We start from the raw sequence: 26,122 nt of genomic DNA on the forward strand, positions 1-26,122 counted from the left end.
GAAAAATAGAAGCATAACACATGTATTCAATGATATATATGTATTTATACATATAAATATATATTCTGCTTATAAATTATGAGATAAGATTATTTTGTACAAATGTGATTTTGTTTTCTTTCTCTTTCTTGTTCCCTTTATGAATAAAAATAACAACTGAAACTTAGAACAATTTTAAACATCTCATTATACCAGGGATCTAGCAAAAGATAAAATCAATGTATGCAAAGCCATGATGCGACACAGTCCTCTGCTCAGACTTGTGAGCAGGGGCTCTCTACAGGGTCTCCGAGCCTCAGGGCAGGAAGAGTGTCCGATGATCTTATTACTGAATATTCCCTGACCCAGCAGGCTTCCTCTGAGTCCTTCCAGATGGATGGGTCACAAACTGTTTCTTCACTGTTCCTCAGGAAGGATACTTCTCACATCCTCTGGCAAACTCAGAACATCCCCTGGAAGTTCTTCCTTTATGGCCCCTGGATGCCCGAGCCCATCAAGTCACTCATAAACAGGTAAAGACATTTGATTATCACATTCCACGTACTCAATGTTTATGTTTTCAAAGGCTATGGTCAAATGACTACATTTTTCTTTACAAAGCTAAAAAAAAAACTCAATGTGAACTTTTCTCTCATGTAGTATACTTTTTTTATCTATCTATCTATCTATCTATCTATTTATTTTTGAAGGCTCACACCTATTTTCAGAAGACCATTGTTGTGGAAAAGATTGTTCTCATCTAGGAAGAACATGGCATATGCTGAGAAGCAGAAAGGAACCTCAAACTCAAGGCAATTTTACCCGTCACTCCTGAGTCTTATATGACACAGCAGAGGCATACATACCCTCAGGACAGGCCTGGGAGAAGATACAGGAGGAGGGAGCTGTAATCATCATTCCCTTACCTGTGAATGGTGGCTCCCTTGCCCTGCCTTCCCTGCAGGTGTTTGTTATCCAGGTCTTGCCCTGTGCTACCATTTTACCTCCAGGTTTTGTTGCTACCATCTGTCTCCAAACCACATTTATTTTACCTAGCTCATACTTAGGAACTAAGGGGTTAAACTCTTTTTTTTCTTAAGGTTAAATTGATAGATAACATTATATAAGTTTCAAGCATACGACAGTGTAATTCAGTATTTGTATACACTACACAGTGATCACAAGTCTAGTTACCATCTATTACCTTACAACTGAGCCCCTTCACTCCTCTGCCTGCCCCAACCCAAGCCCCTCCCCCTCTGAAAATCACCAATATAATCTCTGTATCTGTGAATTTGTTTTTATTTTCTTTGCTCATTTGTTTTGTTTTTCGGATTTCACTTATAAGTGAAATCATATGGTATTTGCTCTCTCCACCTGACTTGTTTCACTTAGTATAATACCCGGAAAGTCCATCCATGTTGTGGCATATGGCAAGATTTTCTTCTCTTTTTATAGCTGAGTAGTATTCCATTGTGTGTGTGAGTGTGTGTGTGTGTGTGTGTGTGTGTGTGTGTGTGTATTCCACGGTGTGTGGAATCCATTCATTTATCAATGGACACTTAGGTTGTTTCCATACCTTGGTTATTGTAACTAATAGTCAGCATAGGGGTGCATATATGTTTTCAAATTAGTGTTCATACTCTTTGAATAAATACTCAGAACTGGAATAGCTGTATCATATGGTGGTTCTATTTTTAATTTCTTGAGGAATCTCCATACTGTTTTCCATAGTGGCTGCACTAATTTACACTCCCAGCAACAGTGTACAAGGGCTCCCTTTTCTCCACATCCTCTCCAACACTTGTTGTTTCTTGCCTTTTTGATAATAGCTAGTCTGATAGATGTGAGGTGATAGCTCATTATAGTTTTGATTTGCATCTCCCTGGTGATTAGTGATGTTAAACATGTTTCCATGTACCTATTGAACATCTGTATGTCTTCTTTGGAAAAATGTCTATTCAGATCCTCTGCCCATTTTTTAAATCGAGTTGTTCACTCGTTCAGTTGTGTGAGTTGTTTGTATATTTTGAATAACCCCCATCAGATATATGATTTGCAAATATCTTCTCCCATTTAGTAGTTGCCTTTTTGTTTTGTTGATGGTTTCCTTCCTTTTTAGTTTGATGTAGTCCCATGTAGCCCTATTTGTTTATTTTTGCTTTTGTTGCCCTTGCCTTTGGAGTCAGATCCAAAAAAACATTGCCAAGATATTGGGGCTTACCACTTGTGTTTTCTTCTAGGATTTTCATGGTTTCAGGTCTTACATTCAAGTTTTAAGTTCATTTTGAGTTAATTTTCGTGTATGGTGTAAGATAGTGGTCCAGTTTTATTCTTTGCATGTGGCTGTTGAGTTTTCAACACCATTTCTTGAAGAGACTGTATTTTCATCATTTGTATATTTTTGCCTCCTTTGTCATAGATTAATTGACTGCATATGCGTGATTTTATTTCTGGACTCTATTCTGTTTCATTGATCTTTGTTATCATTTTTTATGCCAATACCATACTGTTTGATTACTATAGTCTTATAGTATAGTTTGAAATTAGGGAGCATGATATCACCAGCTTTGTTCTTTCTCAAGATTTCTTTGGCGATTCAGAATTATTTACAGTTCCACACAAATTTTAAAATTATTTCTTCTAGGTCTATGAAAAATGCCATTGGAATGCCATCGGAATTTTGATAGGGATTTCATTGAACCTGTAGATTGCTTTGGATACTATGAACATTTTAATAATGTTAATTCTACCAGTCCATGAGCATAGAATATCTTTCCATTTATTTGTGTCTTCATTTTTGTTTTAGTATCTTACATCTTCTCCTCTTTCATTTCTGATTTTATTTTTTTGAGCCCTCTTATTTTTTTCCCTTGGTGAATCTAGTTAAAGTTTGGTCAACTCTGTTTATCTTTTCAAAGACCAGCTCTTAGTTTTATTGATCTTTTTAATTGTCTTTTTAGTCTCTATTTCATTTATTTCTTCTCCAATCTTTTTTTAATGTTTTATTTATTTATTCATGAGAGTCAGAGAGAGGCAGAGGCAGAGAGAGAAGCAGGCTCCCTGCCTAGCAGGGAACCCGATGCGGGGCTCGATCCCAGGACCCTGAGATCATGACCTGAGCCAAAGGCAGACACTTAACCATCTGAGCCACCCCGGCGCCCCTATTTCTTCTCTAATCTTTATTATTTCCTTCCTTCTGCTAACTTTGTGCTTTGTTTATTCTTTTTTTTTCCAATTCTTTGAGGTGTAGAGCTAGATTGTTTATTTGAGATTTTTCTTGTTTGTTGAAGTAGGCTTATATTTAAACTTCCCTCTTAAAACTGTTTTTGCTGTATTCCACAGATTTTGGACTGTTGTATTTCCATTTTTATCTGTCTCCAGGTATTTTTTAATTTCTCCTTCGATTTCTTTGTTGAACCATTGGTTGTTCAGTACCATGTTGTTTAATCTCCACATATTTGTGATTTTTCCAGTTTTCTTCCTTTAATTGATTTTTAGTTTTATACCATTGTGGTCTGAAAAGATGTTTGATATAATTTCAATATTGTTAAGTTTATTGAGACTTGTTTTCTGACCTAATATATTATCTATCTTGCAAAAAAATAAAAGAGTTTATCATCACTAAAATGACCGTACAAGAAATGGCAAAGGGACTTCTTTAAGCTGAAAAGAAAAAGCACAAACTAGTAACTACATATAAAGGTAAAGATCTCACTGGCAAATGCAAATACTTAATAAAGTTAGTGGATTAACCACTTATAAATCTAATATGAAAGTTAAAAGACAGAAAATAGTAAAATTATAAGTATAATAGTTAGTTAAGAAACAAAATAAAAATCTATACATACATACAAACCAAAAATCTATAGCAGATACACAAATGACAATGAGAAAGCAATCCAAACATAACACTAAAGAAAATCACCAAACCACAAGAGAAGAAAACAAGGCAAGAAGAAAGGAACAGAGAGGAACTACAAAAACAGCCAGAAAACAATCAACAAAATGATAATAAATACATTCCTGTCAGTAATTGTAAATGGACTAAATTTTCCAATTAAAAGGCATAGAGTGGCTGAGTGGACAAAACAAACAAACAAGACCCATCTATGTGTTACCTACAAAAGACTCACTTCAGATCTAACAACACACACAGACTGAAAGTGAAGGGTTGAAAAAAGGTATTCCATGCAAAACGGAGCAAAAAGAAAACTGGTGTAGCTATATTTGTATTAGACAAAATAGATTTTAAAGTAAAGACTATGATTGAAGACAAAGAAGGGCATTACATAATGATAAAGGGGTCAATCCAACAAGAGGATATACATTTGTAAATATTTATTCACCCAATATAGGAGCACCTAAATCTATAAAGCAAATATCAACAGGCCTTAAAGGTGAAATGGACAGCTCTGCAATAATAGTAGGGGCCTTTATACCCCACTTATATCAATGGATAGATCATCCAGAGAAGCAATAAGGAAACATGGGCCTTAAAAGACATATTAGACCAGATGGACTTAATATATATATATACACAGAACATTCCATCCAAAAGCAGCAGAATATATATTCTTTTCTAGTGCACATGGAACATTTCTTTTTAGCACTTTGAATATATCATGCCACTCCCTCTGGCCTACAGAATTTTTGCTGAAATATCAGCTGATCGTCTTACAGGGGTTCCCTTGTATATAGCAACTTGTTTTTTTCTTACTGCTTTTAATATTCGATCTCTCTCCTTAACTTTGACAGTTTCATTATAACGTTTATTGGTGTGCCTCTCTTTGGGTTCATCTTCTTTAGAACTCTCTGCACTTTCTGGAGCTGGATGTCTGTTTCCTTCCCCAGTTTAGGGAAATTTTCAGCTATTATTTCTTCAAATAATTTTTCTAACCCTTTCTCTCTTCTTCTTCTTCTGGAACGACTATAATGTGGATATTTCATGTGATGTTGTCCTACAGGGTAAAGGGTCAAACTCTTTAGCTTTCAAAGTAACTGATAAATTGGTGCTAATGCCCCACCCCACAACTTACTTTATTACAGTTTTCATCTGACTTATTGTTTTGGAAAGTTTCATACTTATATAGTATAAGCAGAATCACATAATAAACCCTGTTTACTCAACAGCCAACTCAACAATTATCAATATTCAGCCATGCTAGTATGATTTATACTTCTACCAACAGCTCTTTTTATTTTTTTTAAAGATTTTCTTTTATTTATTTATTTATTTATTTATTTACTTGCTTGCCTATTTATTTATTTTATTTATTTATTTATTTTAGCAGGAGGGGCAGACAGAGAGGGGGAGAGCGAATCTCAGGCACCCTCCACACTGAGCAGGGAGCCCGATGCAAGGCTCAGGCCTAGGACCCTGAGATCATGACCTGAGCTGAAACCAAGAGTCGGACACTTAACCGACGACACCACCCAGGCACTCCTCTTTATAAATTATATAATTTTTTTCTTTTAGCTAAAATTTATATAAATCAAATTTATATAAATCTGATTTTTTAACCTTAGTTTTGCCTGTTCTTTAACTTCTAAAAATGGGTTCATACAGTGTTTTTGTGTGTCCAGCTTCTTTCACTCAGCACAATATCTGTGAAATTCATCCACATTGCTGCCAGTACCCGTTTTTCATTCTTTTTTTTGTTATCGTAGGTTAGTAGTATTCTACTGTATAAATTCCAAACCACAATTTGTCTACTATTTTACTTTCTTTTTCTTTTTAGATTTTATTTATTTATTTGACAGAGAGAGACAGTGAGAGCAGGAACACAAGCAGGGGGAGTGGGAGAGGGAGAAGCAGACTCCCCACTGAGCAGGGAGCCCGACACAGGGCTCCATCCCGGGACCCTGGGATCATGACCTGAGCCAAAGGCAGAGTCGCTTAACGACTGAGCCACCCAGGCGCCCTACTATTTTACTTTCTGACTGTTAAGTTGTTTCCAGTTTTAGCGATAGCTCAAAAGCTTCTGTGAACATTTTTGTATGAGTCTTTTTGTAGATAAATGTTTTCATTTCTCTTGGGTAAAATTACTAGGTCAAAGGGTAGTTGTTCATTTAGCTTTAAAGTTTAACCTCTTCCCAAAGTGGTTATGCTGTCACTTCTTTTTATATCATATTTCTTTGTTATTTTGAATAGATAATTAAATCAAGTGGACAAAAAACCCCAAAGGATAACAAGTATATATTGAGAAGTATTCTTGGCACCCTGTTTCTCTCTACCTCACTGTTCCATACTGCCTCTGGCAGGTAGGAGCTTTCATTAGTTTCTTGTGCATTCTTCCAATTATTTTAAATGTAGTGATGATTAAATAAACATATATTTGTCCCATTCTCTCTCCTAACACAAAAGTGGCCTACTATATATATATCCATAATCACCTCCCTATTTTCACCTAACAACATATCTTAGAGTCTTTCTATATTGGTGAATGAAAAGCTTCTTCGTTGTTTTTTTCTAAACCCTGCTCTATTGATGGTTCCTTGGATTAGCTCCAACTTGTTACTATTATACACAATGCTGCAATGAAGAGCCTTGTACCTCCATCATTACATATATATGTAGTAATAAAATTGGGACAAACTTTCAGAATGGTGCTTTAGCCTTATGGGGCCAAGCATTATAGGTATTTGTAATTTTGCAATATTGTCAAATTGTGCCCCTGAACATGCTGTAACATGTTGTGCTCCCATCAGCAATGCAAGAGAGGTCACTTTGTCCATAGTCTTGCTACCAGAGTGTAGTGATCTTTGCCATTCTCAAACATTTCAACCCAACTATTCTGAGCAGCTGAGAAAACTAAACATGCAAATATCCTATACTCCATGATTTTATCAGTGAAGTCCTAAGAACCCACTACATAATTTGTGGGGTCAAATGCAGAACAAAAATGCAGAGCCCTTGTTCAAAAGTTGTTAAGAATTTCTGGGGCGCCTGGGTGGCTCAGTTGTTTAGTGTCTGCCTTCGGCTCGGGTCATGGTCCCAGGGTCATGGTCCCAGGGTCCTGGAATGGAGCCCCGCATCGGGCTCCCTGCTCGGCGGGAAGACTGCTTCTCCCTCTCGGACTCCCCCTGCTTGTGTTCCCTCTCTCGCTGTGTCTCTTTCTGTCAAATAAACAAATAAAATCTTTAAGAAAAAAAAGTTACTAAGAATTTCAAGATGATCAGAGTAGAGTATTAAGCCAAGCACAGGGCCCTTCTAAACATGTGGCCTCGTGTAACAGCATAGATTTTAAGCCCATAAAAGTTATCCCTGGTCCTAAGCATCATAAAGAAAGCAAGAAATCTTTGAATAAATACCTTATTTTACGTTAAAACTTGATGCACATTTTTGTACTACTCCATATAATAATTATGTTTTATATTATTTATATCAAGTCAAATTCATCTTTCAGGAAGATGTATCATAGCTATTATGTGGCAATGCTCTCTGGCAGCCACCAGGTACCTCCCACAGTCTGATGGGAGAACTCTAGATGACATATCCCAGAATTTCCCTTCTTCCAAACAAACTATTTGACACTAGTCATTTAAATACAAGGACCCCACTTCCTCTGCCTCACAGCTGAATGACCAAATATCTACAATGATGGGAATTGAAGGCCAAGTGGAGGCTGGTGTTGGGACAGTCTTTGGAAGAAGATCCACAAGTCCCCAACTGCACTGATGTTTGACTTAATTTCTGATAACAGGAGCCTGCTCTGCCCCTGCTACGTACAAGAACGGTGCTCTGTACAATGAGGTTTGGAATGCTTCTGCGCTTTCAGAATGCTTATTATTAATGGTGTTGGGGACTGCCAAGAATCAGTGTTGGTGGGCTGGAGATAAAGCTAGAGGAAATTTCCTCAAAGAACTTGGAATAGTCCCTTCTGAAATAATAGAAAGCAAGTGCAGTGGAGGGAAACAAGTTTTGTAGTAAGATATTAGGGGAGAGCAAAGCCAGGTGCTGTGTTAAGGGCTTTATATACATCGTCCACCGAGCCCCCCCTTAGGACTGCTCCACAAACAGGTAACATCTGAAAAGAAGACAGACACAGAGGGGTGAAGAGACATCTATTCAAATAGGCAAAGAGAAAATATAGAACTGAATGTCAAACAATTAATACAAATATAGTCAGTATACTCATGAAGATTGAGGTAAGAGGGAAGAACAATTCAACAGTAAACTTATCCACACTTTCAAGCCATTACTGTATTTGTGTTAATCCATACTGTCCTGAGGAAGGCCACCTTTCTCTGCTCTTTCTCCCCCCCTGCTGGCAGTGCTAAGAAGAAATCCTCAGGTGAAAATACCAGCAAGCATTGGGGAGAAGATGAAGAAAACGAGGCATAGATTTTATGCAACCATACTTTTCAGACTTAAATATGCATATGAATTGCCTGGGGATCTTGGTAAAGTGCAGATTCTTATTGGGTAGGTCTGGGCTTGGGCCCGAGAGTCTGCATTCCTAGCAAGCTCCCGGGTGATGTAGGTTTTTGGACCACACTTTGAATCGCCATCAGTAACCACCAGCACAAACCCTCTTCCTGGGGTCTCCCAATTGCACACAGAACTGATCTCCATGGCCTTTAACTGGCTCTACATCCAACAGTGGGTCCAATCCACAACTGAAGAGTTTAAGTTCACTGGGAATGTTTCTCCGGTTGCTTCCATGATTTACTTCCATACAAGTCATCAGCTTTGTCATGCAGTTGATGGTATTCAAATACTGGGATCTAGCTAGGAGATATTTCAATGATTTTGTCATATGGAATCACAGTTTCATCTTACAAGAGTCATGTAACCAATCCTCTCGTCTTGCAGGTGAGGAGGCTGAGGCACGAGGAAAGTGTGTGACTTGACCATGGTCACCCAGTTTGTTGATAGCAGCCAGACCAAAATCTAATTACACTGACACTGTTCTCATACTGTGTGTCCAGGTCATTTTGCATTTTTCTCTTTCTCTAAAATGGCCAGACTCATATCTGCTAAATCCTATAGATCATCAAAGTCCTAAGTGGCAGATCGCAAAACTCAGGAAATGTGACAGTATGCATCTCATGTCAAGAGTTTTCCTCAAATTCGTTCTTTTGTGAATTAGTGTCTGGGTCTCTTATCAACACAGTTAGTCTTTATATATCCATTAGAAGAAAAAAGAAATACTAGTCCCTGTCTTATTATCATCACCTATCTTGGATGTTTAATCCTCATTTTACTTTATCCTTTCTGCCTGAATCCAATTTACCACAACAGGACACATTAGGTCTTAATTGATATTTTTTAAAATTCCCCTCCAAAATAATACAAATTAATTACATAGGGTGGGGATGAGAAGATTCTTATTAAGTGTGTGTTGAGTGAATGATTTATTATTTGGGTAGGTGATAGCATGAACTAATTATTGCATTCAGATAAAGGCATCATAACTAGACAGCAAAAGGAAGGATTTGTAAGACCCTCAAATGAGGCCCTGCTTAAAGTGGGGTTAGCCATAAACTATGTAATTTCAAGGTTTTTTTGTCTTCGGCATCAGAATTCACTTTAGAGTACTTAAGTGATTTTCATGCCTGACTGAGAGTGAAGGGTGAATTTTCAAACTGCCCTTTCCATTCCCAACAACAACAAAAAAAAGCAGGAGAGTAAATAAAAAGTTTCCTGGTCTCAGAGGCCCCACCCAATATAAGCATAGAATGCGGATGAGCAAAGTGAGTGGGCGAGTGAAATCGTTTGTAACAAAAACTCATTATTTACAGATGAGAAATTTATATTGTCAGCATAATATCTGTGAGTCTGAACAGCGCTGAGAGTATATAAATGCGGTGCGCTCTGCTGTAGAAGTACAGAGCTCAGGACAAAGCACGTCCAGCGGTCCGAAAAGCGGGCTTGCTCTCTCTCCACCTGCTCTGTTCCTGTCACGGTGTCAGAAGGTAAGATCCCTAGTGAGGGATTGCAAGACTGTAAATCCTGTTTGGGGTACAGTTAGGTATTTTTAAGGGAGCAAAGTATGACGAATGAAGTCCTGTTCTTTCATCTTATACCTTATTGCTAATAATTCAAGGGGCAGAATGGAAATGAAAAAGTGATAAAAAATGCATTTACATATATTTATTTCAACAGAGTGATGCTGAAAAATGAATTGGATAAATAATTCAATGCAAAGATATAAAATAGAAAGAAAAACAAAGATTCGAATCAATGCCCTTGTTATAAGATTTAACTGTTATGAGAACTGAATTTTTAAGTGGTAACATTTTGAAAAATAAATATTTTCCTTGGGTTTGATAAATGTGTATACTACTTTGAACAGAAGGCGCCTTTTAAATTCAGCAGAATTGTGTCCATTAGAGAAGCTATAACAGCAATTGCTCCTTACCAATGAAAACTTATGGTTTTCTAAAAGAGCAGAATCAACATCATCTTTCAAATATTCGAATTTCTAAGTCTATCAAAAAAAAAATCGAAGTCCATGAAACCAGCTCTTTGTAAACGAGACATAGCATATCTGGTGCAGAGAAAAATATAGTCAATGATTAGGAAGCCTTTGGATGGAACTGAGTAAAACCACAGATTAATAACTCCTTACTATGCATTAAAGACCAATAATAATAAATAATATATCTAAAATGTACACATTCTGAAGTGAAATTTTAGTAAATCTCTTTAGAAAAATACGGATGTTCTAAAGTACCTATTTAAGTTCTTAAGGACAAAGAACAATTTTACAAAGATCCTCAATGGAAAAATGATAAAGTGGTGTGTTTCTGCCTCATATATGAAGGACCTAGGAGAGGAAATGAGCCAACCAGTTTGAGAAGTACTTATTTGGCTTACAACACCAATATATTTTGGGATGTAATATAATGTCACCTTGCCGAGGTCTAAGGTTTATCTTCCTAAAAGACTTCCTACACAAAGAATACTATTGTTATGATATTTTCCTTTAAATTTGTGTAGAAATGTGTGGTTCTTAAAAAACTGCAGATTCTCTCCTTAGACTACCAAAAGTGGGGGGGACTAAAATTCTTCTCTTACTGAGTAGGAGCTTAACCTAAAATAACATAAATATTTGCTTTCTCAGTAGTGGATTTCAAACAATTAATCTTATTCTTAATTTTTTCACAATTCCATAGGCTTCCACTAAATGAATAAAAGAAATTTTTAAAAAATCAGTTCCTTTTGCAGTAGAACTCATTTTATTGCCTGTAGAGGACTTCAAATATTCACTTCCGTACAGTTGCTTCTCTTTCAGTTAGTTCCCACAGTGGCAGGATCCCACCTGTTCTAAATCTGACTCTGTAGAACATACTAGAAAATATTGTCAAATCTTTTGGAACTTCGCATAGAAGGAATTATTTAGGACTAAAATGACTTTTTAAAAGTAAGGTAACCCTAAAAAAAATGCTTGTTTTAATTTTTTAAATTCCCCAAAGCCTGAATTTACAGCTGAGAGTTATAATCAGAAGACACTATCTGCAAATATGACAACTAGATACTGATGAACGAAGAAGGGCGAATATGTAATTCCTACTGTGTTGCTTTGTCGAATTGACCACTTAATCCACAAAGACAATGTTTCAAAAAAAGAAAAAAAAATTCCACTGCAGGTACTACCGTCTCCATGTTTCAGGGCCAAAGACAGATAGTAAATATGGCGAGGATGTAAAAGAAAAGATTGATAGTTTAAAATGATAATGTTCGTAAAATCCTTATTTCAAACAAATGCCATGTGCTAAAAATACTCGTTCAAATTATTTATGGATAAGCATAATCAAACTTGGATTGAAATCCCCACTTCTCAAAGTAAACACGGTTGGTCTTGAAAGTAGCAGAGAGAAGTCCATGACAAACACCGGGTGCGAAGTTTCCACGCAGTGCGTAGAGGAGCTTGCCCCGTGGGCCATGTGGCCGCCCCGCACTCATATTGATCCCCACCCCATCCACGCTTCATCATCATGTCCTTGGCATCCAATGGCTTCACAGGGCATCTGCTTGAGCTATGAAGACAAGCAATCAGGTGTATCATACACCCAGGCCTAGGGTGTCAGTAGCAGTGAATGACATGTCCTGGACTAAGTCCAACTATAAAACAACCTGGGGACTTCCAAGACTTCAGAAGCGAGCGTTAATTTTCTTTATGACAGTGATCTCTTTAGTTTCTTGGTTGTGATTGTTCAAGTTGCCAGAAGCATTAGTTCTTGTTGCAAATTGCTTGTCTTTAAAATGATTTTTCCCTTTAATTTAGAACAGGTCAAAGCACCCTAAAATACCTCAAATCTGTTGGCCGCTTTATAATTACAAAGTCTAGACCAAGTTACACTATTTAAAATATAAATGAATAATACATCTGAACCGACAGCTGGTATGCCAAGTTGTAGCCTGAGGCTGCTTTAAGATGGTTGAAATGCAGTATAATGTAAATGCTTGGAAGAGGAGGACTATTAATTGAAAGCCAGACTGATAGTGAAGGGGGTGGCATTATGGAAGGTACCATTCAGGCTAACCATATGTAGCATATCATCTAGAGTAGATATTTTAAATGTTTATCATGGACATTTTTAATTTCAAGTCTGGAAATGAGCCTTCTATCATTAACACAAGTGTCCTACACTAATAAAAAAGCTTAGCTGGTGGTACATATCTTTTTTTTTTTTTTAATTGGGTGGAACAAATCTTTTGTATCCTTTTTGTCACTGAACAAAATCTGGGGAAAGATATACTCTACTATTTGAAATTCAGCTGGAAAAATTGTCAGAGTAAAATCGATGACTAGCTTATTCTATCTGTAATATTTACTTAGTCAAAATCGAACTAATTTAATCTGACAGGTTTAAATATGGTTGCTGGCCTCCCCCCTGACCCCAACCCCGGACCCTGACTCTGTGTTCCCACAGGCAGCAAAAATGAAAAGCATTTACTTTGTGGCCGGATTGTTTGTAATGCTGGTACAAGGTAGCTGGCAACGCTCCCTTCAAGACACAGAGGAGAAATCCAGGTATGCAATCCCTAGACTTGAACTAACATAACATTAATGTTAGAATAGAGTCTGTAAAAACCATGATAGTGACTAGGTCTCAGTAAAATACTCTGCACGTTTTTCCAAATGTTCAAGGTATCATTGTGATAAGGCTTTTCTGCAGTATGGATCAGAGTATGTGCTATCTCATAACAAAAGGGGTGGGCAATGTTGAAAATCCGTCACACAGGAAATTACGGTTCTTTGAAATCTTCCGCTGATCCTATCTATCTATTCATTACACATTGTAGAGTAGATTTTTTTAAATTATTCATACCAATTTTGTGTCTCTTTTACTCCTTTTAAAAAGTAACGGTTACTTGCTAATTGGGAAAGTCATATGTGTTCATGATAGAAAATATTTTAAAACCATGCAAAATTTTTTCAAGTACTCAAGATTCACTATTCAGAGAAAACTATTCATAATTCTAAAATTGGGTGTATTACTTTCCTGTATTTTATGTGCACTTATATAAATATATCCCAGATGCTATGTTTTTTCTCTTTCATTATATTGTTAGTTCTTTCTTATATCATTAAAAATACCTATTAAATGTATGACCCTTTAATGGCTGCATACTATTTCATCTCACAAATGTATAATATTTATTTAGCTATTCCTCCTTTATTGAACACTTAAGAATTCTTCAAATTTTCCCGCAAAGAATGCTACAAATAACATTTCCCCCTATGTTTCTTACTATTTTCTAGGGATAGATTTCTAGTAGTAAAATTACTATGTCAAAGGTTTTGAATGAGTCTAAATTTTTTATATTATCTTGCCAACTTGCTTTCCAGAAAAGTCACACACATACACACTCCCATCAGCAGTATAGAAATACTTCTCTCACACTATCCTCCCCAGTATTTAATCATTGCTAATTGGACAGGTGAAAATAGTATCTGATTTCTATTTCTGAATATTAATCACATTGAATATTTCCCCATATTTGCCATGCCAACCAACTGTTGATTACTGGCATGCATATGATCCACTATACAGTTTCAAATTACCAAGTGCCCTTATTCTTGTCTTTGAGTGTTTTTCTTTCTTCCACCATTAGCTACCATATAACCAGGTAACTGAGCTACTTCTTTATATTAATATATGCACAAACACAATTAGGGACATAAATCTGCTGCTGCCCAACAAATGAGGTGGAGAGTTTTACTCTTTTAAAATATTGAAGCCATTGATCTCTTCTGTCATTATTAGCATAATCATGAGTAGATGCACTGGTGAAAAAAAAAGATTTCTTTAATCCCATTTCAGAAAAAAGAAGCCAGTTGAAAAATCTACTACTAGAATTCAGAATCAGAGTGTATTCAATTCCAATAAAACTGTGGAATTCCCATGGCAAGCTAAAGGTGTCTCTGAACTACCCACTGAAATACTCAAGGCACCTGCCTTCCAGCTTCATATAGTGCTGTATTTTGTAGAGAAGATGCTGTTCAAGTGATTCTACTCTTGAGGAGAGATTTACTTGCTCCAATTACTGTTCTTCACAGATCATTCCCAGCTCCCCAGACAGACCCACTCAATGATCCAGATCAGATGAATGAAGACAAGCGCCATTCTCAGGGCACGTTCACCAGTGACTACAGCAAGTATCTGGACTCCAGGCGTGCTCAGGATTTCGTGCAGTGGTTGATGAGCACCAAGAGGAACAAGTAAGGTTCTGAACCAGGTCCAAAAGTTGCACACAAATGTACTACATAAATATGTCTTAAATTTCCCCCGGCCTTTTTTTTTTATCATGCTCATCAAATCATGCCCATAAACTCTTCCAACTTTGCTGATTTTCAAGGTTGGTGATGCTATCCTTGATACTATTCCTCTGAATGTCCCCCCACCCCTCCAGTCCTCTTACCCACCCTCCAATGGGACATGGACTTTAAATGATATTCCCAACTGTGTCTTGGCCCATTTCCCTTTAAAATCGGAAGTTGACCTCTGTGGACCTGCAAGGTTAGGAATCTAATTTCTGACCAAAAGATAGAGCAAATTCAACCTTCCCTTGTAGGGTTCAAACTCACGACTGTGATCACATTCAAAGTATCCTCTAGCCAAGTTAATCCATGGTAAGGACTGGAAACAGATGCAGTCTTTTTCTTGTAGAATACAATCCAAGATACACATTTAAAATCACAGCCTAGCTGCACAGCATAAAGAGAGAAGAAGGCAAATAAGAACACAAGCCTATCGTAAGGCATACATTTTAATGTTGGATTTTCTTTGACAGTGTTGGGTTTTTTGCTACATCTAGGCTACTGGAGGAAATCATCCGCAAGGGTTTCACAGAGATGGTGGAATTTCACAATTTCTTTGGAGGGTGGCCCACAAGGGGAAGGGAGTTATGCATACGAAGTAGCTAAAGGAATCTAAAAATCAGGAAAAGGGCATAGATTTGTCTGGAGAGAATAGAGAAGGGAGAGAGGAGGTGAGAGCAAGAGATTGAACAGAGCCAGCAGGAGAAACAGGAGCGACGACAGGGTGGTTGACCTCACGTTCTTCAAGTGGAAGTTAGAGCTGCAGGAAAGATGGCGGTCACGGCCAGAGCAGACACTGGGAGCAGTCCCTGTCAAGGACTACGGATGAGACCATTGGTAAAATGTGGGCAATCACGAACTTAAGAAAATGAAAACAACTGTCCTCATTTCTAGAAAGGGAATGCCACAACGTGATAAACTAACGGGATAAACTAACAATTTTTTTCTCAGGCGGTTTTCTGTTGTGTGTTCAAGATCAACCTTCTGGGGCAATATATGTAGGGGAAACTGAGGGCAGCTGGTCACCCCCTACACAAAGCTCTCTGCACACCCTTGAGGGTGAAATGGAGTCCTCTTCTCAGCTTTCTTCATGGCTGGCCCATCACCCATTTCCTTTAATCCTTATCATGTGGTCCTTTTGACAATATTTTGAAATAGTCCTCTGCTTTCCCCTGAACCATTTCCATTAACTCTGACCCCGTATGGACTAACAACAAACAGCTGCCTCGCTTGCAAGTAGCACAGCACAGTGCAGAACCCACATGTATTGAGACCGAAGGAAATGCAGCTTTAATAATCAATGGCACAGACAAGCCCGGGAGGCGAAAATTGGTGTGCTGGGTAGAGTGGAGGGGCTCTGGCCCACCTCAATTGTTATTAGCCCTGTCCCGTCAACCTTGGATCCAGGTAATTCATGTAGCTTCAGAATGATCCCCGGGCCACCCTCATCTCCCAGATCTCCCTAAGCCCCTTCTACATAGGATCCCGAACCCAAAGCTGCACTGCTTAAAGGTGAGAACCATATTGCTAAAGAGACAGATCTTCAACTTAACTTTCACATTTCTTTCAGGAATAACATTGCCAAACGTCATGATGAATTTGAGAGACATGCTGAAGGGACCTTTACCAGTGATGTAAGTTCTTATTTGGAAGGCCAAGCTGCCAAGGAATTCATTGCTTGGCTGGTGAAAGGCCGGGGAAGGCGAGAGTAAGTCTGTACATTCTTATTTAACATTTTTTTTTTTTTGCATGATGCTGAAAACTTAGACTACAGTTATCTATATATGGATCTGGATTACAGAAGCAATTAGTATAGTCTCACAAAGTGAGGAAATAACTCGAATTGGTGGGAGACAGTCTACAAAAGTCTAGTCTTGTTTTATTTTTGATAGCAAGTATTAATAATATTTATAATTAATAATCATCCTCTAGTATAGTTGTGTTATAATTAGGGTATTCATTTGTCAACCCAGGACACTCTTGATAACAAAGAGAATGCTTTTGATAACTGTACGAGGACGACAAGCTTAAACTGGAACTGTCTTGGGAAAACTAGAGATAAGGAAAAAGAAGACATAGTACTGAAAACTGAAAGTCTGACTGTAAATATTTACCTGTAGGATCACATATACGTGTGTGTCAGGATTCAGGTAAAAACGTGATGAAGACAAAAGGGAACAAAACTTAAGATGTGTAATGAAATGCCACTCAAAGTATGGGTAGGTGAAAACACCCATAGAGTTAACGATATGCCCATTTTTTAATAGGGCTGTCATATAGACAACCACTAAATCGTCAAAGTTGAAAATGAAGCTAAAGCCGTTTGGGACTCTCTTGGAACTTACCACAACCAAACAGATTCCTGAACCATCTCATTTTCTCCTGATCATTTTGATTGACACTTGAAATATGAGAGGCAGGGAATTCATGTTCGACTCTGGTTTGGTTTTTTTTTAGTGAGATTTAAAACAAACTAACTGAGACTTAAAGAGATCTTAAGACAAAAGGAAACTAGTATTGTCGCTGACTTTTAAAACAAGAATGATCAAACTGATAAAACTAATGGTAAAATAGTCGCTTACACTTGAGGATATTTTATAGTGTTTTAACATAATGCCAAAAATTCTGCTATACTAAACCATTCAAAAAGAAAATGTTACATAGACTAAGTTTTAATCCCTTCATACTGCACTTTGCAGGGCTGTTCAAATAATCACTAGTTTTACGAGACATAATACATTTTTCTGAATTATAGACAAACTAAGTCTCAGTAATAACATCTGTGCTGCCATTCGAAGTAGCCTGGAATATTGAAAAGGGTGTGAAGCTACACAGGTTTGGTTTCAGATCTCAGCTCTGCTCTGTCCGACCTAAATCATTCCCTTTCCCACATGCAGGTTTCTGTGAGGCTTTTTCCTAGTAGGATCCTGGAAAATAGAAACTATTTCCTCGGGGAGCCTGGGTGGCTCAGTCGTTAAGCGTGTGCTTTCAGCTCAGGTCATGATCCCAGGGTCTTGGGTTCGAGCCCCATATCGGGTTCCCCGCTCAGCCGGAAGCCTGCTTCTCCCTCTCTCACTCTCCAAGCTTGTGTTCTCTCTCTCTCACTGTGTCTCTGTCTGTCAAATAAATAAAATCTTAAAAAAAAAACAACAACTATTTTCTCGGTGATCCTCACGCGAGTTACCAGGGATAGGCAATCAATAAGGACTTAAAACATTTAACCAAGTACTCATTTGACCCCTTTTTTCTCAGGTTCCCGGAAGAAGTCGCCATTGTTGAAGAATTACGCCGCCGACACGCCGACGGCTCTTTTTCTGATGAGATGAACACAGTTCTTGATAATCTTGCCACCCGGGACTTTATAAACTGGCTGCTTCAGACCAAAATTACCGAGAGGTGACTGTATTTTAGTTAATTCTGAAAACCATCAAAACTTCCATAAATATTATCAGACAGGCCACGGGTTGTTCCCTATGTGGGGGAGAGGGTCTTTATTTAGTCTCTTGGTATATAATCAAAATTAGGAATCGTTTAAGAAAACATCACTATATTCATTTTTGACCATTACAGTCTTCTCCATTCACCCATTTATTCCAAAAACATTTCCTGTGTGTCAACAAGGGACAAGGCATCAGGAACACAGATATGAATAAAACAAGGAGATGTTAAGTCATTCGCATATCAATGTCACATTAAAAATTGCTATCTATATATGTTGACATTGTAGCACAAAGTAAAATACCAGCAAGCACGGTATTAGATACTGAATGTAATAAGCATCATAGTAAAAATCTAAAGACCAAACCTTAGCCACTTATCTTGATAAGGTATAAATGCTTTTTATAATTATTCATAAACTTTATATTTTTGATAAGGGGACTTTAGGATAAGTCATCTCTGAATGCAAATATTTGAAGAGTTCAAAAGACTAAGGGATTTATAAGATGAAAAGATGGACAAACAAGTTTTATCAAAGTATATCACTGAAATATTTCCTGGATAAATTAACTATATCATCTCAATATTAGAGCTATGCTAAATCACTGCCATTTTTTTTAATTTCTAGGAAGTAAGTATGTCACTCTTCAAGATCATCTTCACATCACCTGCCAGCCACGTGGGATATTTGAAATTTTAAGTTCTGTAAATTTAAGAGATGTATTCTGAAACCATATTGCTTTGCATGCCAATAAATAAATTTTCTTTTAATGTTGTGTAGCCAAAGATTGTACATGGAATAAACCATTGTCAAAATATTGCTAAAATACCAACTTTAAAATATGAAAATGCAGAATTCTCTCATTTTCTTATTTTGGATGAAGTACCCTAACCTGCTTACATCAACAATGAAATTATTTTTCTGTGGTATAATTTGTACATATAAATTATTTCAATCACAATATATCTGCATTGTAATGGTAGGATAAGGGAGGACTAGTAGCCACAGTGGTAAAACTGGAAAGAGACATTCCTCTTAAAACGTTTGTCATAAAAGTGCTCCGCTTTCAATATATCAAAGGTGGATAAATAAAATTTTCAAGCTTCTTTACCATCGTCTGTTTTCTCGCCTCTTCGTGACCCCACTCCTTCCAAACACCTCTTCTTCCTAAGCTCATAGCCCATGAGCCAAACCTAGTGCTCAGACATGGCTTCATGATTTGAATGGCTGCACAGTGCTTTGACATTTTGGGCCAACATTGAAAAATTGATGTATTTTATATAAATATATTGACTTCTGGCTTATCTTTAAAAAAAATAGATCATCAGGCAATATTAAAGCTGCAAGACAACTCTCTTCTTGGAGCTAAGTATCAGCTGCCTCCTTCTGAGGAGTCACATGCTCTTAGTCAGTTTTGTTTATCTTAAAAAAGAAAACAAAACAGCTCTTAGTTTTGTTGATCTTTCTATTGTTTTTCTGGTCTCTATTTCATTTATTTCCACTCTGATCTTTGTTATTCCTTACTGCTGTCACCTTTGGGCTTACTTTTTTCTTGTTTTTTTTTTTTAAGATTTTTTTAAGATTTATTTGACAGAGAGAGACACAGCGAGAGAGGGAACACAAGCGGGGGCAGTGGGAGAGGGAGAAGCAGGCTTCCGGCGGAGCAGGGAGCCCCTGGGGCTTGATCCCAGGACCCTGGGATCATGACCTGAGCCGAAGGCAGATGCTTAATGACTGAGCCATCCAGGTGCCCTTTTCTTGTTTTTGTAGATCTTGAGATGTAAAGTTAGGTTGTTTATTTGAGATCTTTCGATTTTCTCAATATATACATTTGTCACTTTATCCTTCCCTCTAAGAACTGCATTTGCAGTTGCAGCATCCCATGCATTTTGGGGTGCTGTGTTTCCATTTTCATTTGTTTCATGATATTTTTTAATTTCCTTTTCAATTTCTTCTTTGATCTATTGGTTGTTCAGGAATGTGTGGTTTAGTTTTCACATGCTTGTAAATTTTTCAGCTCTCCTCTTGTTATTGATTTCTAGTTTCATGCTAGAAAGGATAGTTTATAGTCTATATGGTTTTGGTCTTCTTAAATTTGCTGATATTCGTTTTGTGGCCTATTATATGACCTATTCTGGAAAATGTTCCATATGCACTTGAGAAGAATGTGTATTCTGCTGCTGTTGGATGGAATGTTCTAGAAACGTCTTAGGTCAATTTAGTCTAATGTATGGTTCAAGTTCAACATTTCCTAGCTGATTTTTTTTTTAAAGATTTTATTTATTTGACAGAGAGAGCACAAGCAGAGGGAGAGGGAGGAGCAGGCTCCCTGCTCAGCAAGGAGCCCGATGTGGGACTCTATCCCAGGACCCTGGGATCATGACCTGAGCCGAAGGCAGACACTTCACCGCCTGAGCCACCCAGGAGTCCCTTCCTAGTTGATTATATGTCTGGATAATCTGCCCATTGTTGAAATTTGGGTATTATGTATCCTACTATGATTACGTTTTGCCAACATGTGGCATTGAAACCTGAATCTCCCATCTAAGGCTCTGACTGAAGTCCAGATTCCAGCCCATCCTTGGGAGCTACACAGGTACCTGGATCACCATTTTCATTAACAACAAAGATCAGAGTAGCCATTCTGGATTAGGCAAGGCTTGTCCTCTTTTTCTGCTCTGATTCCCCTTTCTTTATCTTTTGTGAATCTACTCTAGGTTTTTGCTTTGTGGTTGCCATAAGGCTCATATAAAAACATCTCATAGATAAAACAGTCTATTTTAACTTGATAGCAACCTAACTTCAATTGCACACAAAAGTTCTACCCTTTTACTCCTCCCCTTTTATATCTTTGATGTCACAATTTACTTTTTTTATATTTTGTTTTGTTAACAAATTGTAGTAGCTACTTTTCTGTAGATGCTTTCTATTGCATTTTTCATTTCATTCTCTGAATTCTTCAGCTCTAGAATTTCTGTTTCGTCCTTTTTATGATTTCTATGTCTTTGCTAAATTTCTCATTTTGTTCATATATTGCTTTCCTGATTTTTGTTGAATTGTCTTTTCATGTTTTCTTGTAGCTCACTGAGTTACCTCAAAACAGCAATTCAGAATAATTTATCATTTAGATTGCAAAATTCTGTGTCTTTGGGTTCTCAACAACTGGAGGATTATTATCTTTTGGTGATGATATGTGTCCTCGATTCTTCACGCTTTTAGAGTTTTGCATTGTTGCTTTCACATTCGAGGTAGTAGACACACTCTCAAATTTTTACTAGTTGCCTTCAGGTGGGATATATTGTTCATTGGTCCTATTATATGAGGGGCTTCTCTGACCTTCTATGGGCACACCCCCTCCACACTTCTTAGTTCCTCTTGTGGAAGAATTCTTAAGCTTTTGTGTCTTTGGTTCTTAAGATTCACCAGGCTGGTTACTGGAAACCTAGCTTTTGTTTTCCAAAAGGTGGCGCTACAGCTCAAGTTTGTGATTTCTCCCTTGCTCACAGACCCTGGTCTCATTTTCTGAGTGCACTCCATTTACCAGAGCTGGCTCTCCCACACACTGCACTAGGGAGCACATACCAGGAACCAGGCAGAGTTGAGGGAGGTGTGGGGTTAGCACTTGGGGCACTGAAAGTGCCTGCGGACCTGATGGGGGGGGAATGTCTACCATGTTTTCTTGTATGCAAATTGTTGCCTTTACCAGTCCAGAACCAATGTACCCATGAATGACTTAAAAGGCTCCATTTGGAACTGAAATTTGGCTTAGAAACTGTATTCTCATTATATCAGAGTCAAAAGCTCGAGACCATCTCTGTATGTTCCAGGTAAGCAGCAGCCTCCAGAACCATGGGATGTCCTCGCACAAAGAAAGAGAAGTAGTCAGCTAAGAAAATTGTCATGTGGTTGAGATGAACGGAAAGGGGGAAGATAAGACAGAGAATGAGAGTCAAGCCCAAAGGAATGCCAAAAGTCAAAAGCAAAGAAAATTAATTTTCCCTTAAGTTCAAGAAGCAAACTTAGGGATGACAGTGGGAAATAAAGCTAAGGAAGAAGCCATGTGAGTGTAGAAATGAAGTTCAATTTATTAGTTATGTATATGTTTAACTGTGTGTAATACAAACCCAGTCACAGAGAGTTAGCTACATAGGTGTTTATATTTTTTACAAAACAAGAAGTCCAGAGGCAGGGAGTCCAAAAGTAAGCATATCAATAATAGCACATAGTCTGTATCCTCCTGCTATGCCATCATTAACAAATGGCTTTCCTCCCATGGTCACCCTAAGATTGAACGATGACTGTTCCACCTCCCAGTTTCCTGTTCATTTTCCAGGGAAGCTGAGGATGAAGAGGAAAAAAGAGTAGGAAGCGAAAGAGGAGGAAGAGGAAGAAAACAAGAATAAGACATATAGGAGGGGCGCCTGGGTGCCTCAGTCATTAAGCATCTGCCTTCGGCTCAGGTCATGATCCCAGGGTCCTGGGATCGAGCCCCGCATCGGGCTCCCTGCTCCGCGGGAAGCCTGCTTCTCCCTCTCCCACTCCCCCTGCTTGTGTTCCCTCTCTCTCTGTCTCTCTGTCAAATAAATAAAATCTTTAAAAAAAAAAAAAGAATAGAATGCACAGTTTTGAAAATGTGAAACATCTCAGAAATCCCCAGCTTTTCAATCATGTCTTGCTGGCCAGATATGTGTCCCATGACCACATCCTGGCTAGAAGGGAGGCTGGGATATGTTATCTTTCAGCAGCATACAAAATCAGGGTTATATTTATTAGGAAAAGGGAAAAAATGAATATTATGTAGGGAATTAAAATCAGAAGGCATATTACCACAGTCAGGGTTAGATGCCCAAGCCTTATTTTAGTGAGTGTCACCTTTTGGTTTGGGGTTTTGTTGGCCTAACTGAAGTCCAAGCAGGTTTACAAAACCCTGGACTCCCTCTGAATTCAATGTGATAAAAGGAAAATACCCAACAAAGAAATTATCGGAGAATATTCAGATAAAACTCATATAAGTATTCTATATCTTTAATTATAAAACTAAAATTAAATAATGGGAATCAAGGAGTCAAGGATTCAGATTGAATGAACCAAGCAGATATAAAAGAAAGCAAAGTTGTGCTTTTGTGATCAGAAGGTAAATCTCAAGCAAAAAATATTAAGTAAAGAAAAGAAGAACACTTTAAAATCCTAAATGTTATGAATCATAATGAAGATCCATACAGCTATTAATATTTATGCACCCAATGGCACATCAACCACTTTCACAAAGCAGAAACTACATGAGAGTAAAGAAGAAATAATCAGAAATACACTAATAATGGGAAATCTTAACCCTCCTCTCTTAACCCAAGCTAGAGGCAGTGAGGTAAAAAAATTAGGGTACAAAAGACCTAAACAACATAATCAATAATCTAAATTGAATTTTGAATTCTATGAAAGAGGATACATGTTTTCCAAAATGGAATAGAAAATTCACAAAAATTGACCACAGAGTAGGCAAACATCAATATTTGTACAATTATTGTACTCTGACCACAATGCAACACAACTAGAAACAAATTTTAAAAATTGTTTTTAAAAGCTTTTTTTACACCTGGACATTAAAATACATAATGTTAAGCAATTCTTGGGTGATTGAAAAATTACAATACAAAATTGTCAGAGTTTATAGAAAATAACAACAGTGACAGTGTTACACATCAGAATTGAAAGAACATTATTAAAGCACAGCTGCAAGGGAAATTCTTACTATTAAATATTTGTAATCAATTACCAAAAAAAATGCACTGAAGACAGATTAAACATGCAACTCAAAAAGCTAGAAAAAGACACAAAGTAAACAGAAAAAAAGGAAAGAAATTAATAAAGAAAAAAGCAAAATAATGAGATAGAAAATAAATAATAGAACTTATGATGAAATAAAAATACTGGTTCTTTGGAAGAAAAATCACCAAAATTGACAAATAACTGAAAAGCCTATTTTTTAAAAGAGAAAACATAAATACCATAAGAAGAAATGATAACAGTAAATAATTATCAAAGTAAAAAAAATTAAAAATTGAGACTAATTTGAACAACTCTATGTCAATGTATTTAAAAATGGATTTTAAAAATAAAATTATAGGAAAATACAGTTTACCAAAATTGTTCCCAATATAGATGGACACTCTGGAGAGATCATTTTCCACTAAAGAATAGAGGAAATTTTTAAAGATGTCCCTACAAAAAGCATGATGTCCCCACAAAAAAAACAGATGATTTTGCAATGGATTTCTATTTAACCTTGAAGCATCAAATAATCAATTATATTTAAGCTATCCCAGAATGCTGAAAACACAAAAAGCTTGTAAATTCTTTTTCTGAAGTGAATGAGTATGACATTAAAATATGAAAACAATGGGCACCTGGGTAGTGCAGTTGGTTAAGTGTCAGACTCTTGATTTTGGCTCAGGTCATGATCTCAGGGTTGTGAGGTCAAGCGCAGTGTCAGGCTCTGCATTCAGTGTGGAGTCTGCTTAAGACTCTGTCCTTTTGCCCTTCCCCCTCTTTTCTTTCTAAGATAAATAAATAACTTTAAAAATTTTTTTTAGGGTGCCTGAGTGGCTCAGTCGGTTGAGCGACTGGCTTCGGCTCAGGTCATGATCCTGGAGTCCCGGGATCAAGTCCCGCATTGGGCTCCCTGTTCGGCAGGGAGTCTCCTTCTCCCTCTGACCCTCCCCCCTCTCATGTTCTCTCTCTCTATCTCATTCTCTCTTTCAAATAAATAAACAAATAAATCTTTAAAAAAAATTTTTTTTAAAAATCAAAAATGAAAAATTGCACAGAATTCTACAGATGGATTTCACTTATAAACCTAGATTCAAATTATCTTAAAAAAAGAATCCAACTGGGGGGGGAGGAGCAAGATGGCGGAGGAGGAAGAGACCTAAATTTTGTCTGTTCCCAGGAATTCAACTAGATAGGGATCAAACCATTCTGAACACCTATGAACTCAATAAGAGATCGAAGAAAAGAATAGCAGCAACTCTCTGAACAGAAAAGCAACCACTTTCTGGAAGGTAGGACGTGCGGAAAAGTGAATCTGAGGTGATACTAGATAGCTGGCAAAGGGGCCTCCGTGGGCTGCTACTGGCAAGTGATATAGCTGCGGAGCACAAAATCGGAACTTTTAGAAGTCGGCTCCGCTGAGGGACGTCACTCCAGTGGCTAAGCGGGGGGTGGAACCCTCGTGGGACAGTGTGGTCTCAGGATCCTCAGGGTCACAGAAAGACCGGGGGTGCCTGAGTGCAGCAGAGCTCCCAGGTATCAGAGCAGGGAAGCCAGCTGCAGAGAGGGAGCTGAGGCATGGGCTCTCAGCTCGGGGTTGCCATAAACCGTGATCCGCGGCACAGTCGGGCCAACTGCTCTTTCAGCAGGGACCCAACAAGTGGCAGATCTGGGGAGACTCCCCTTTCTCCCCCGAGAGGAGCGGCGGGGAGCACACCACAGGGATCTGCTGGGTTTGGAGACTCCACACGGGGTCGGGTGCCAGAGATAGAAACGCTCGGTCACAGGCCGGGTGAGCACGGAGTGCGGCCTGAGACAGCGGAGACGGGAGTGATTGACTGCTTTTCTCTGGGGGCGCACTGAGAAGCAGGGCACCGAGTTCTTGGCTCCTCCAGGGCAGAGATTGGGAGGCTGCCATTTTCACTCTTGTCCTCCAAAGCTGTACGGAAAGCTTGCAGGGAACAAAAGCTCCCAAGAGCAAACCCGAGCAGATTACTTAGCCCGGCCCGGCAAGGACGGGGTAATTCAGCCTCCAGCAAAGACATCTGAGAACCAGGCAACAGGCCCCTCCCCGAGAAGATCAGCAAGAACAGCCAGCCAAGACCAAGTTTATCAATCAATGAGAATGGCAGAACTCCAGCGCTAGGGGAATACTGCACAT

At 38.0% G+C, this 26,122-nt stretch overlaps 1 protein-coding gene and 1 long non-coding RNA gene across 2 annotated transcripts in view; one reads left to right on the forward strand and one right to left on the reverse strand.

The window, feature by feature from the left end:
• Positions 1-26,122, reverse strand: part of LOC148164704 (uncharacterized) — a 172,069-nt gene that overhangs the window by 103,925 nt on the left and 42,022 nt on the right. The window lies entirely within an intron of this gene.
• On the forward strand, positions 12,874-18,156 carry GCG (glucagon). Its single transcript, XM_028113121.1, has 4 exons — positions 12,874-12,965; positions 14,496-14,657; positions 16,327-16,464; positions 18,009-18,156. Exons 1-4 carry the CDS (start codon positions 12,874-12,876, stop codon positions 18,154-18,156), a joined length of 540 nt encoding a protein of 179 aa, XP_027968922.1.

The sequence above is a fragment of the Eumetopias jubatus genome, unplaced genomic scaffold, assembly GCF_037043125.1.
Source record: "Eumetopias jubatus isolate StellerSeaLion01/CBP00866 unplaced genomic scaffold, mEumJub1_p1.0 scaffold_3, whole genome shotgun sequence".
NCBI classification, from domain to species: domain Eukaryota; kingdom Metazoa; phylum Chordata; class Mammalia; order Carnivora; family Otariidae; genus Eumetopias; species Eumetopias jubatus.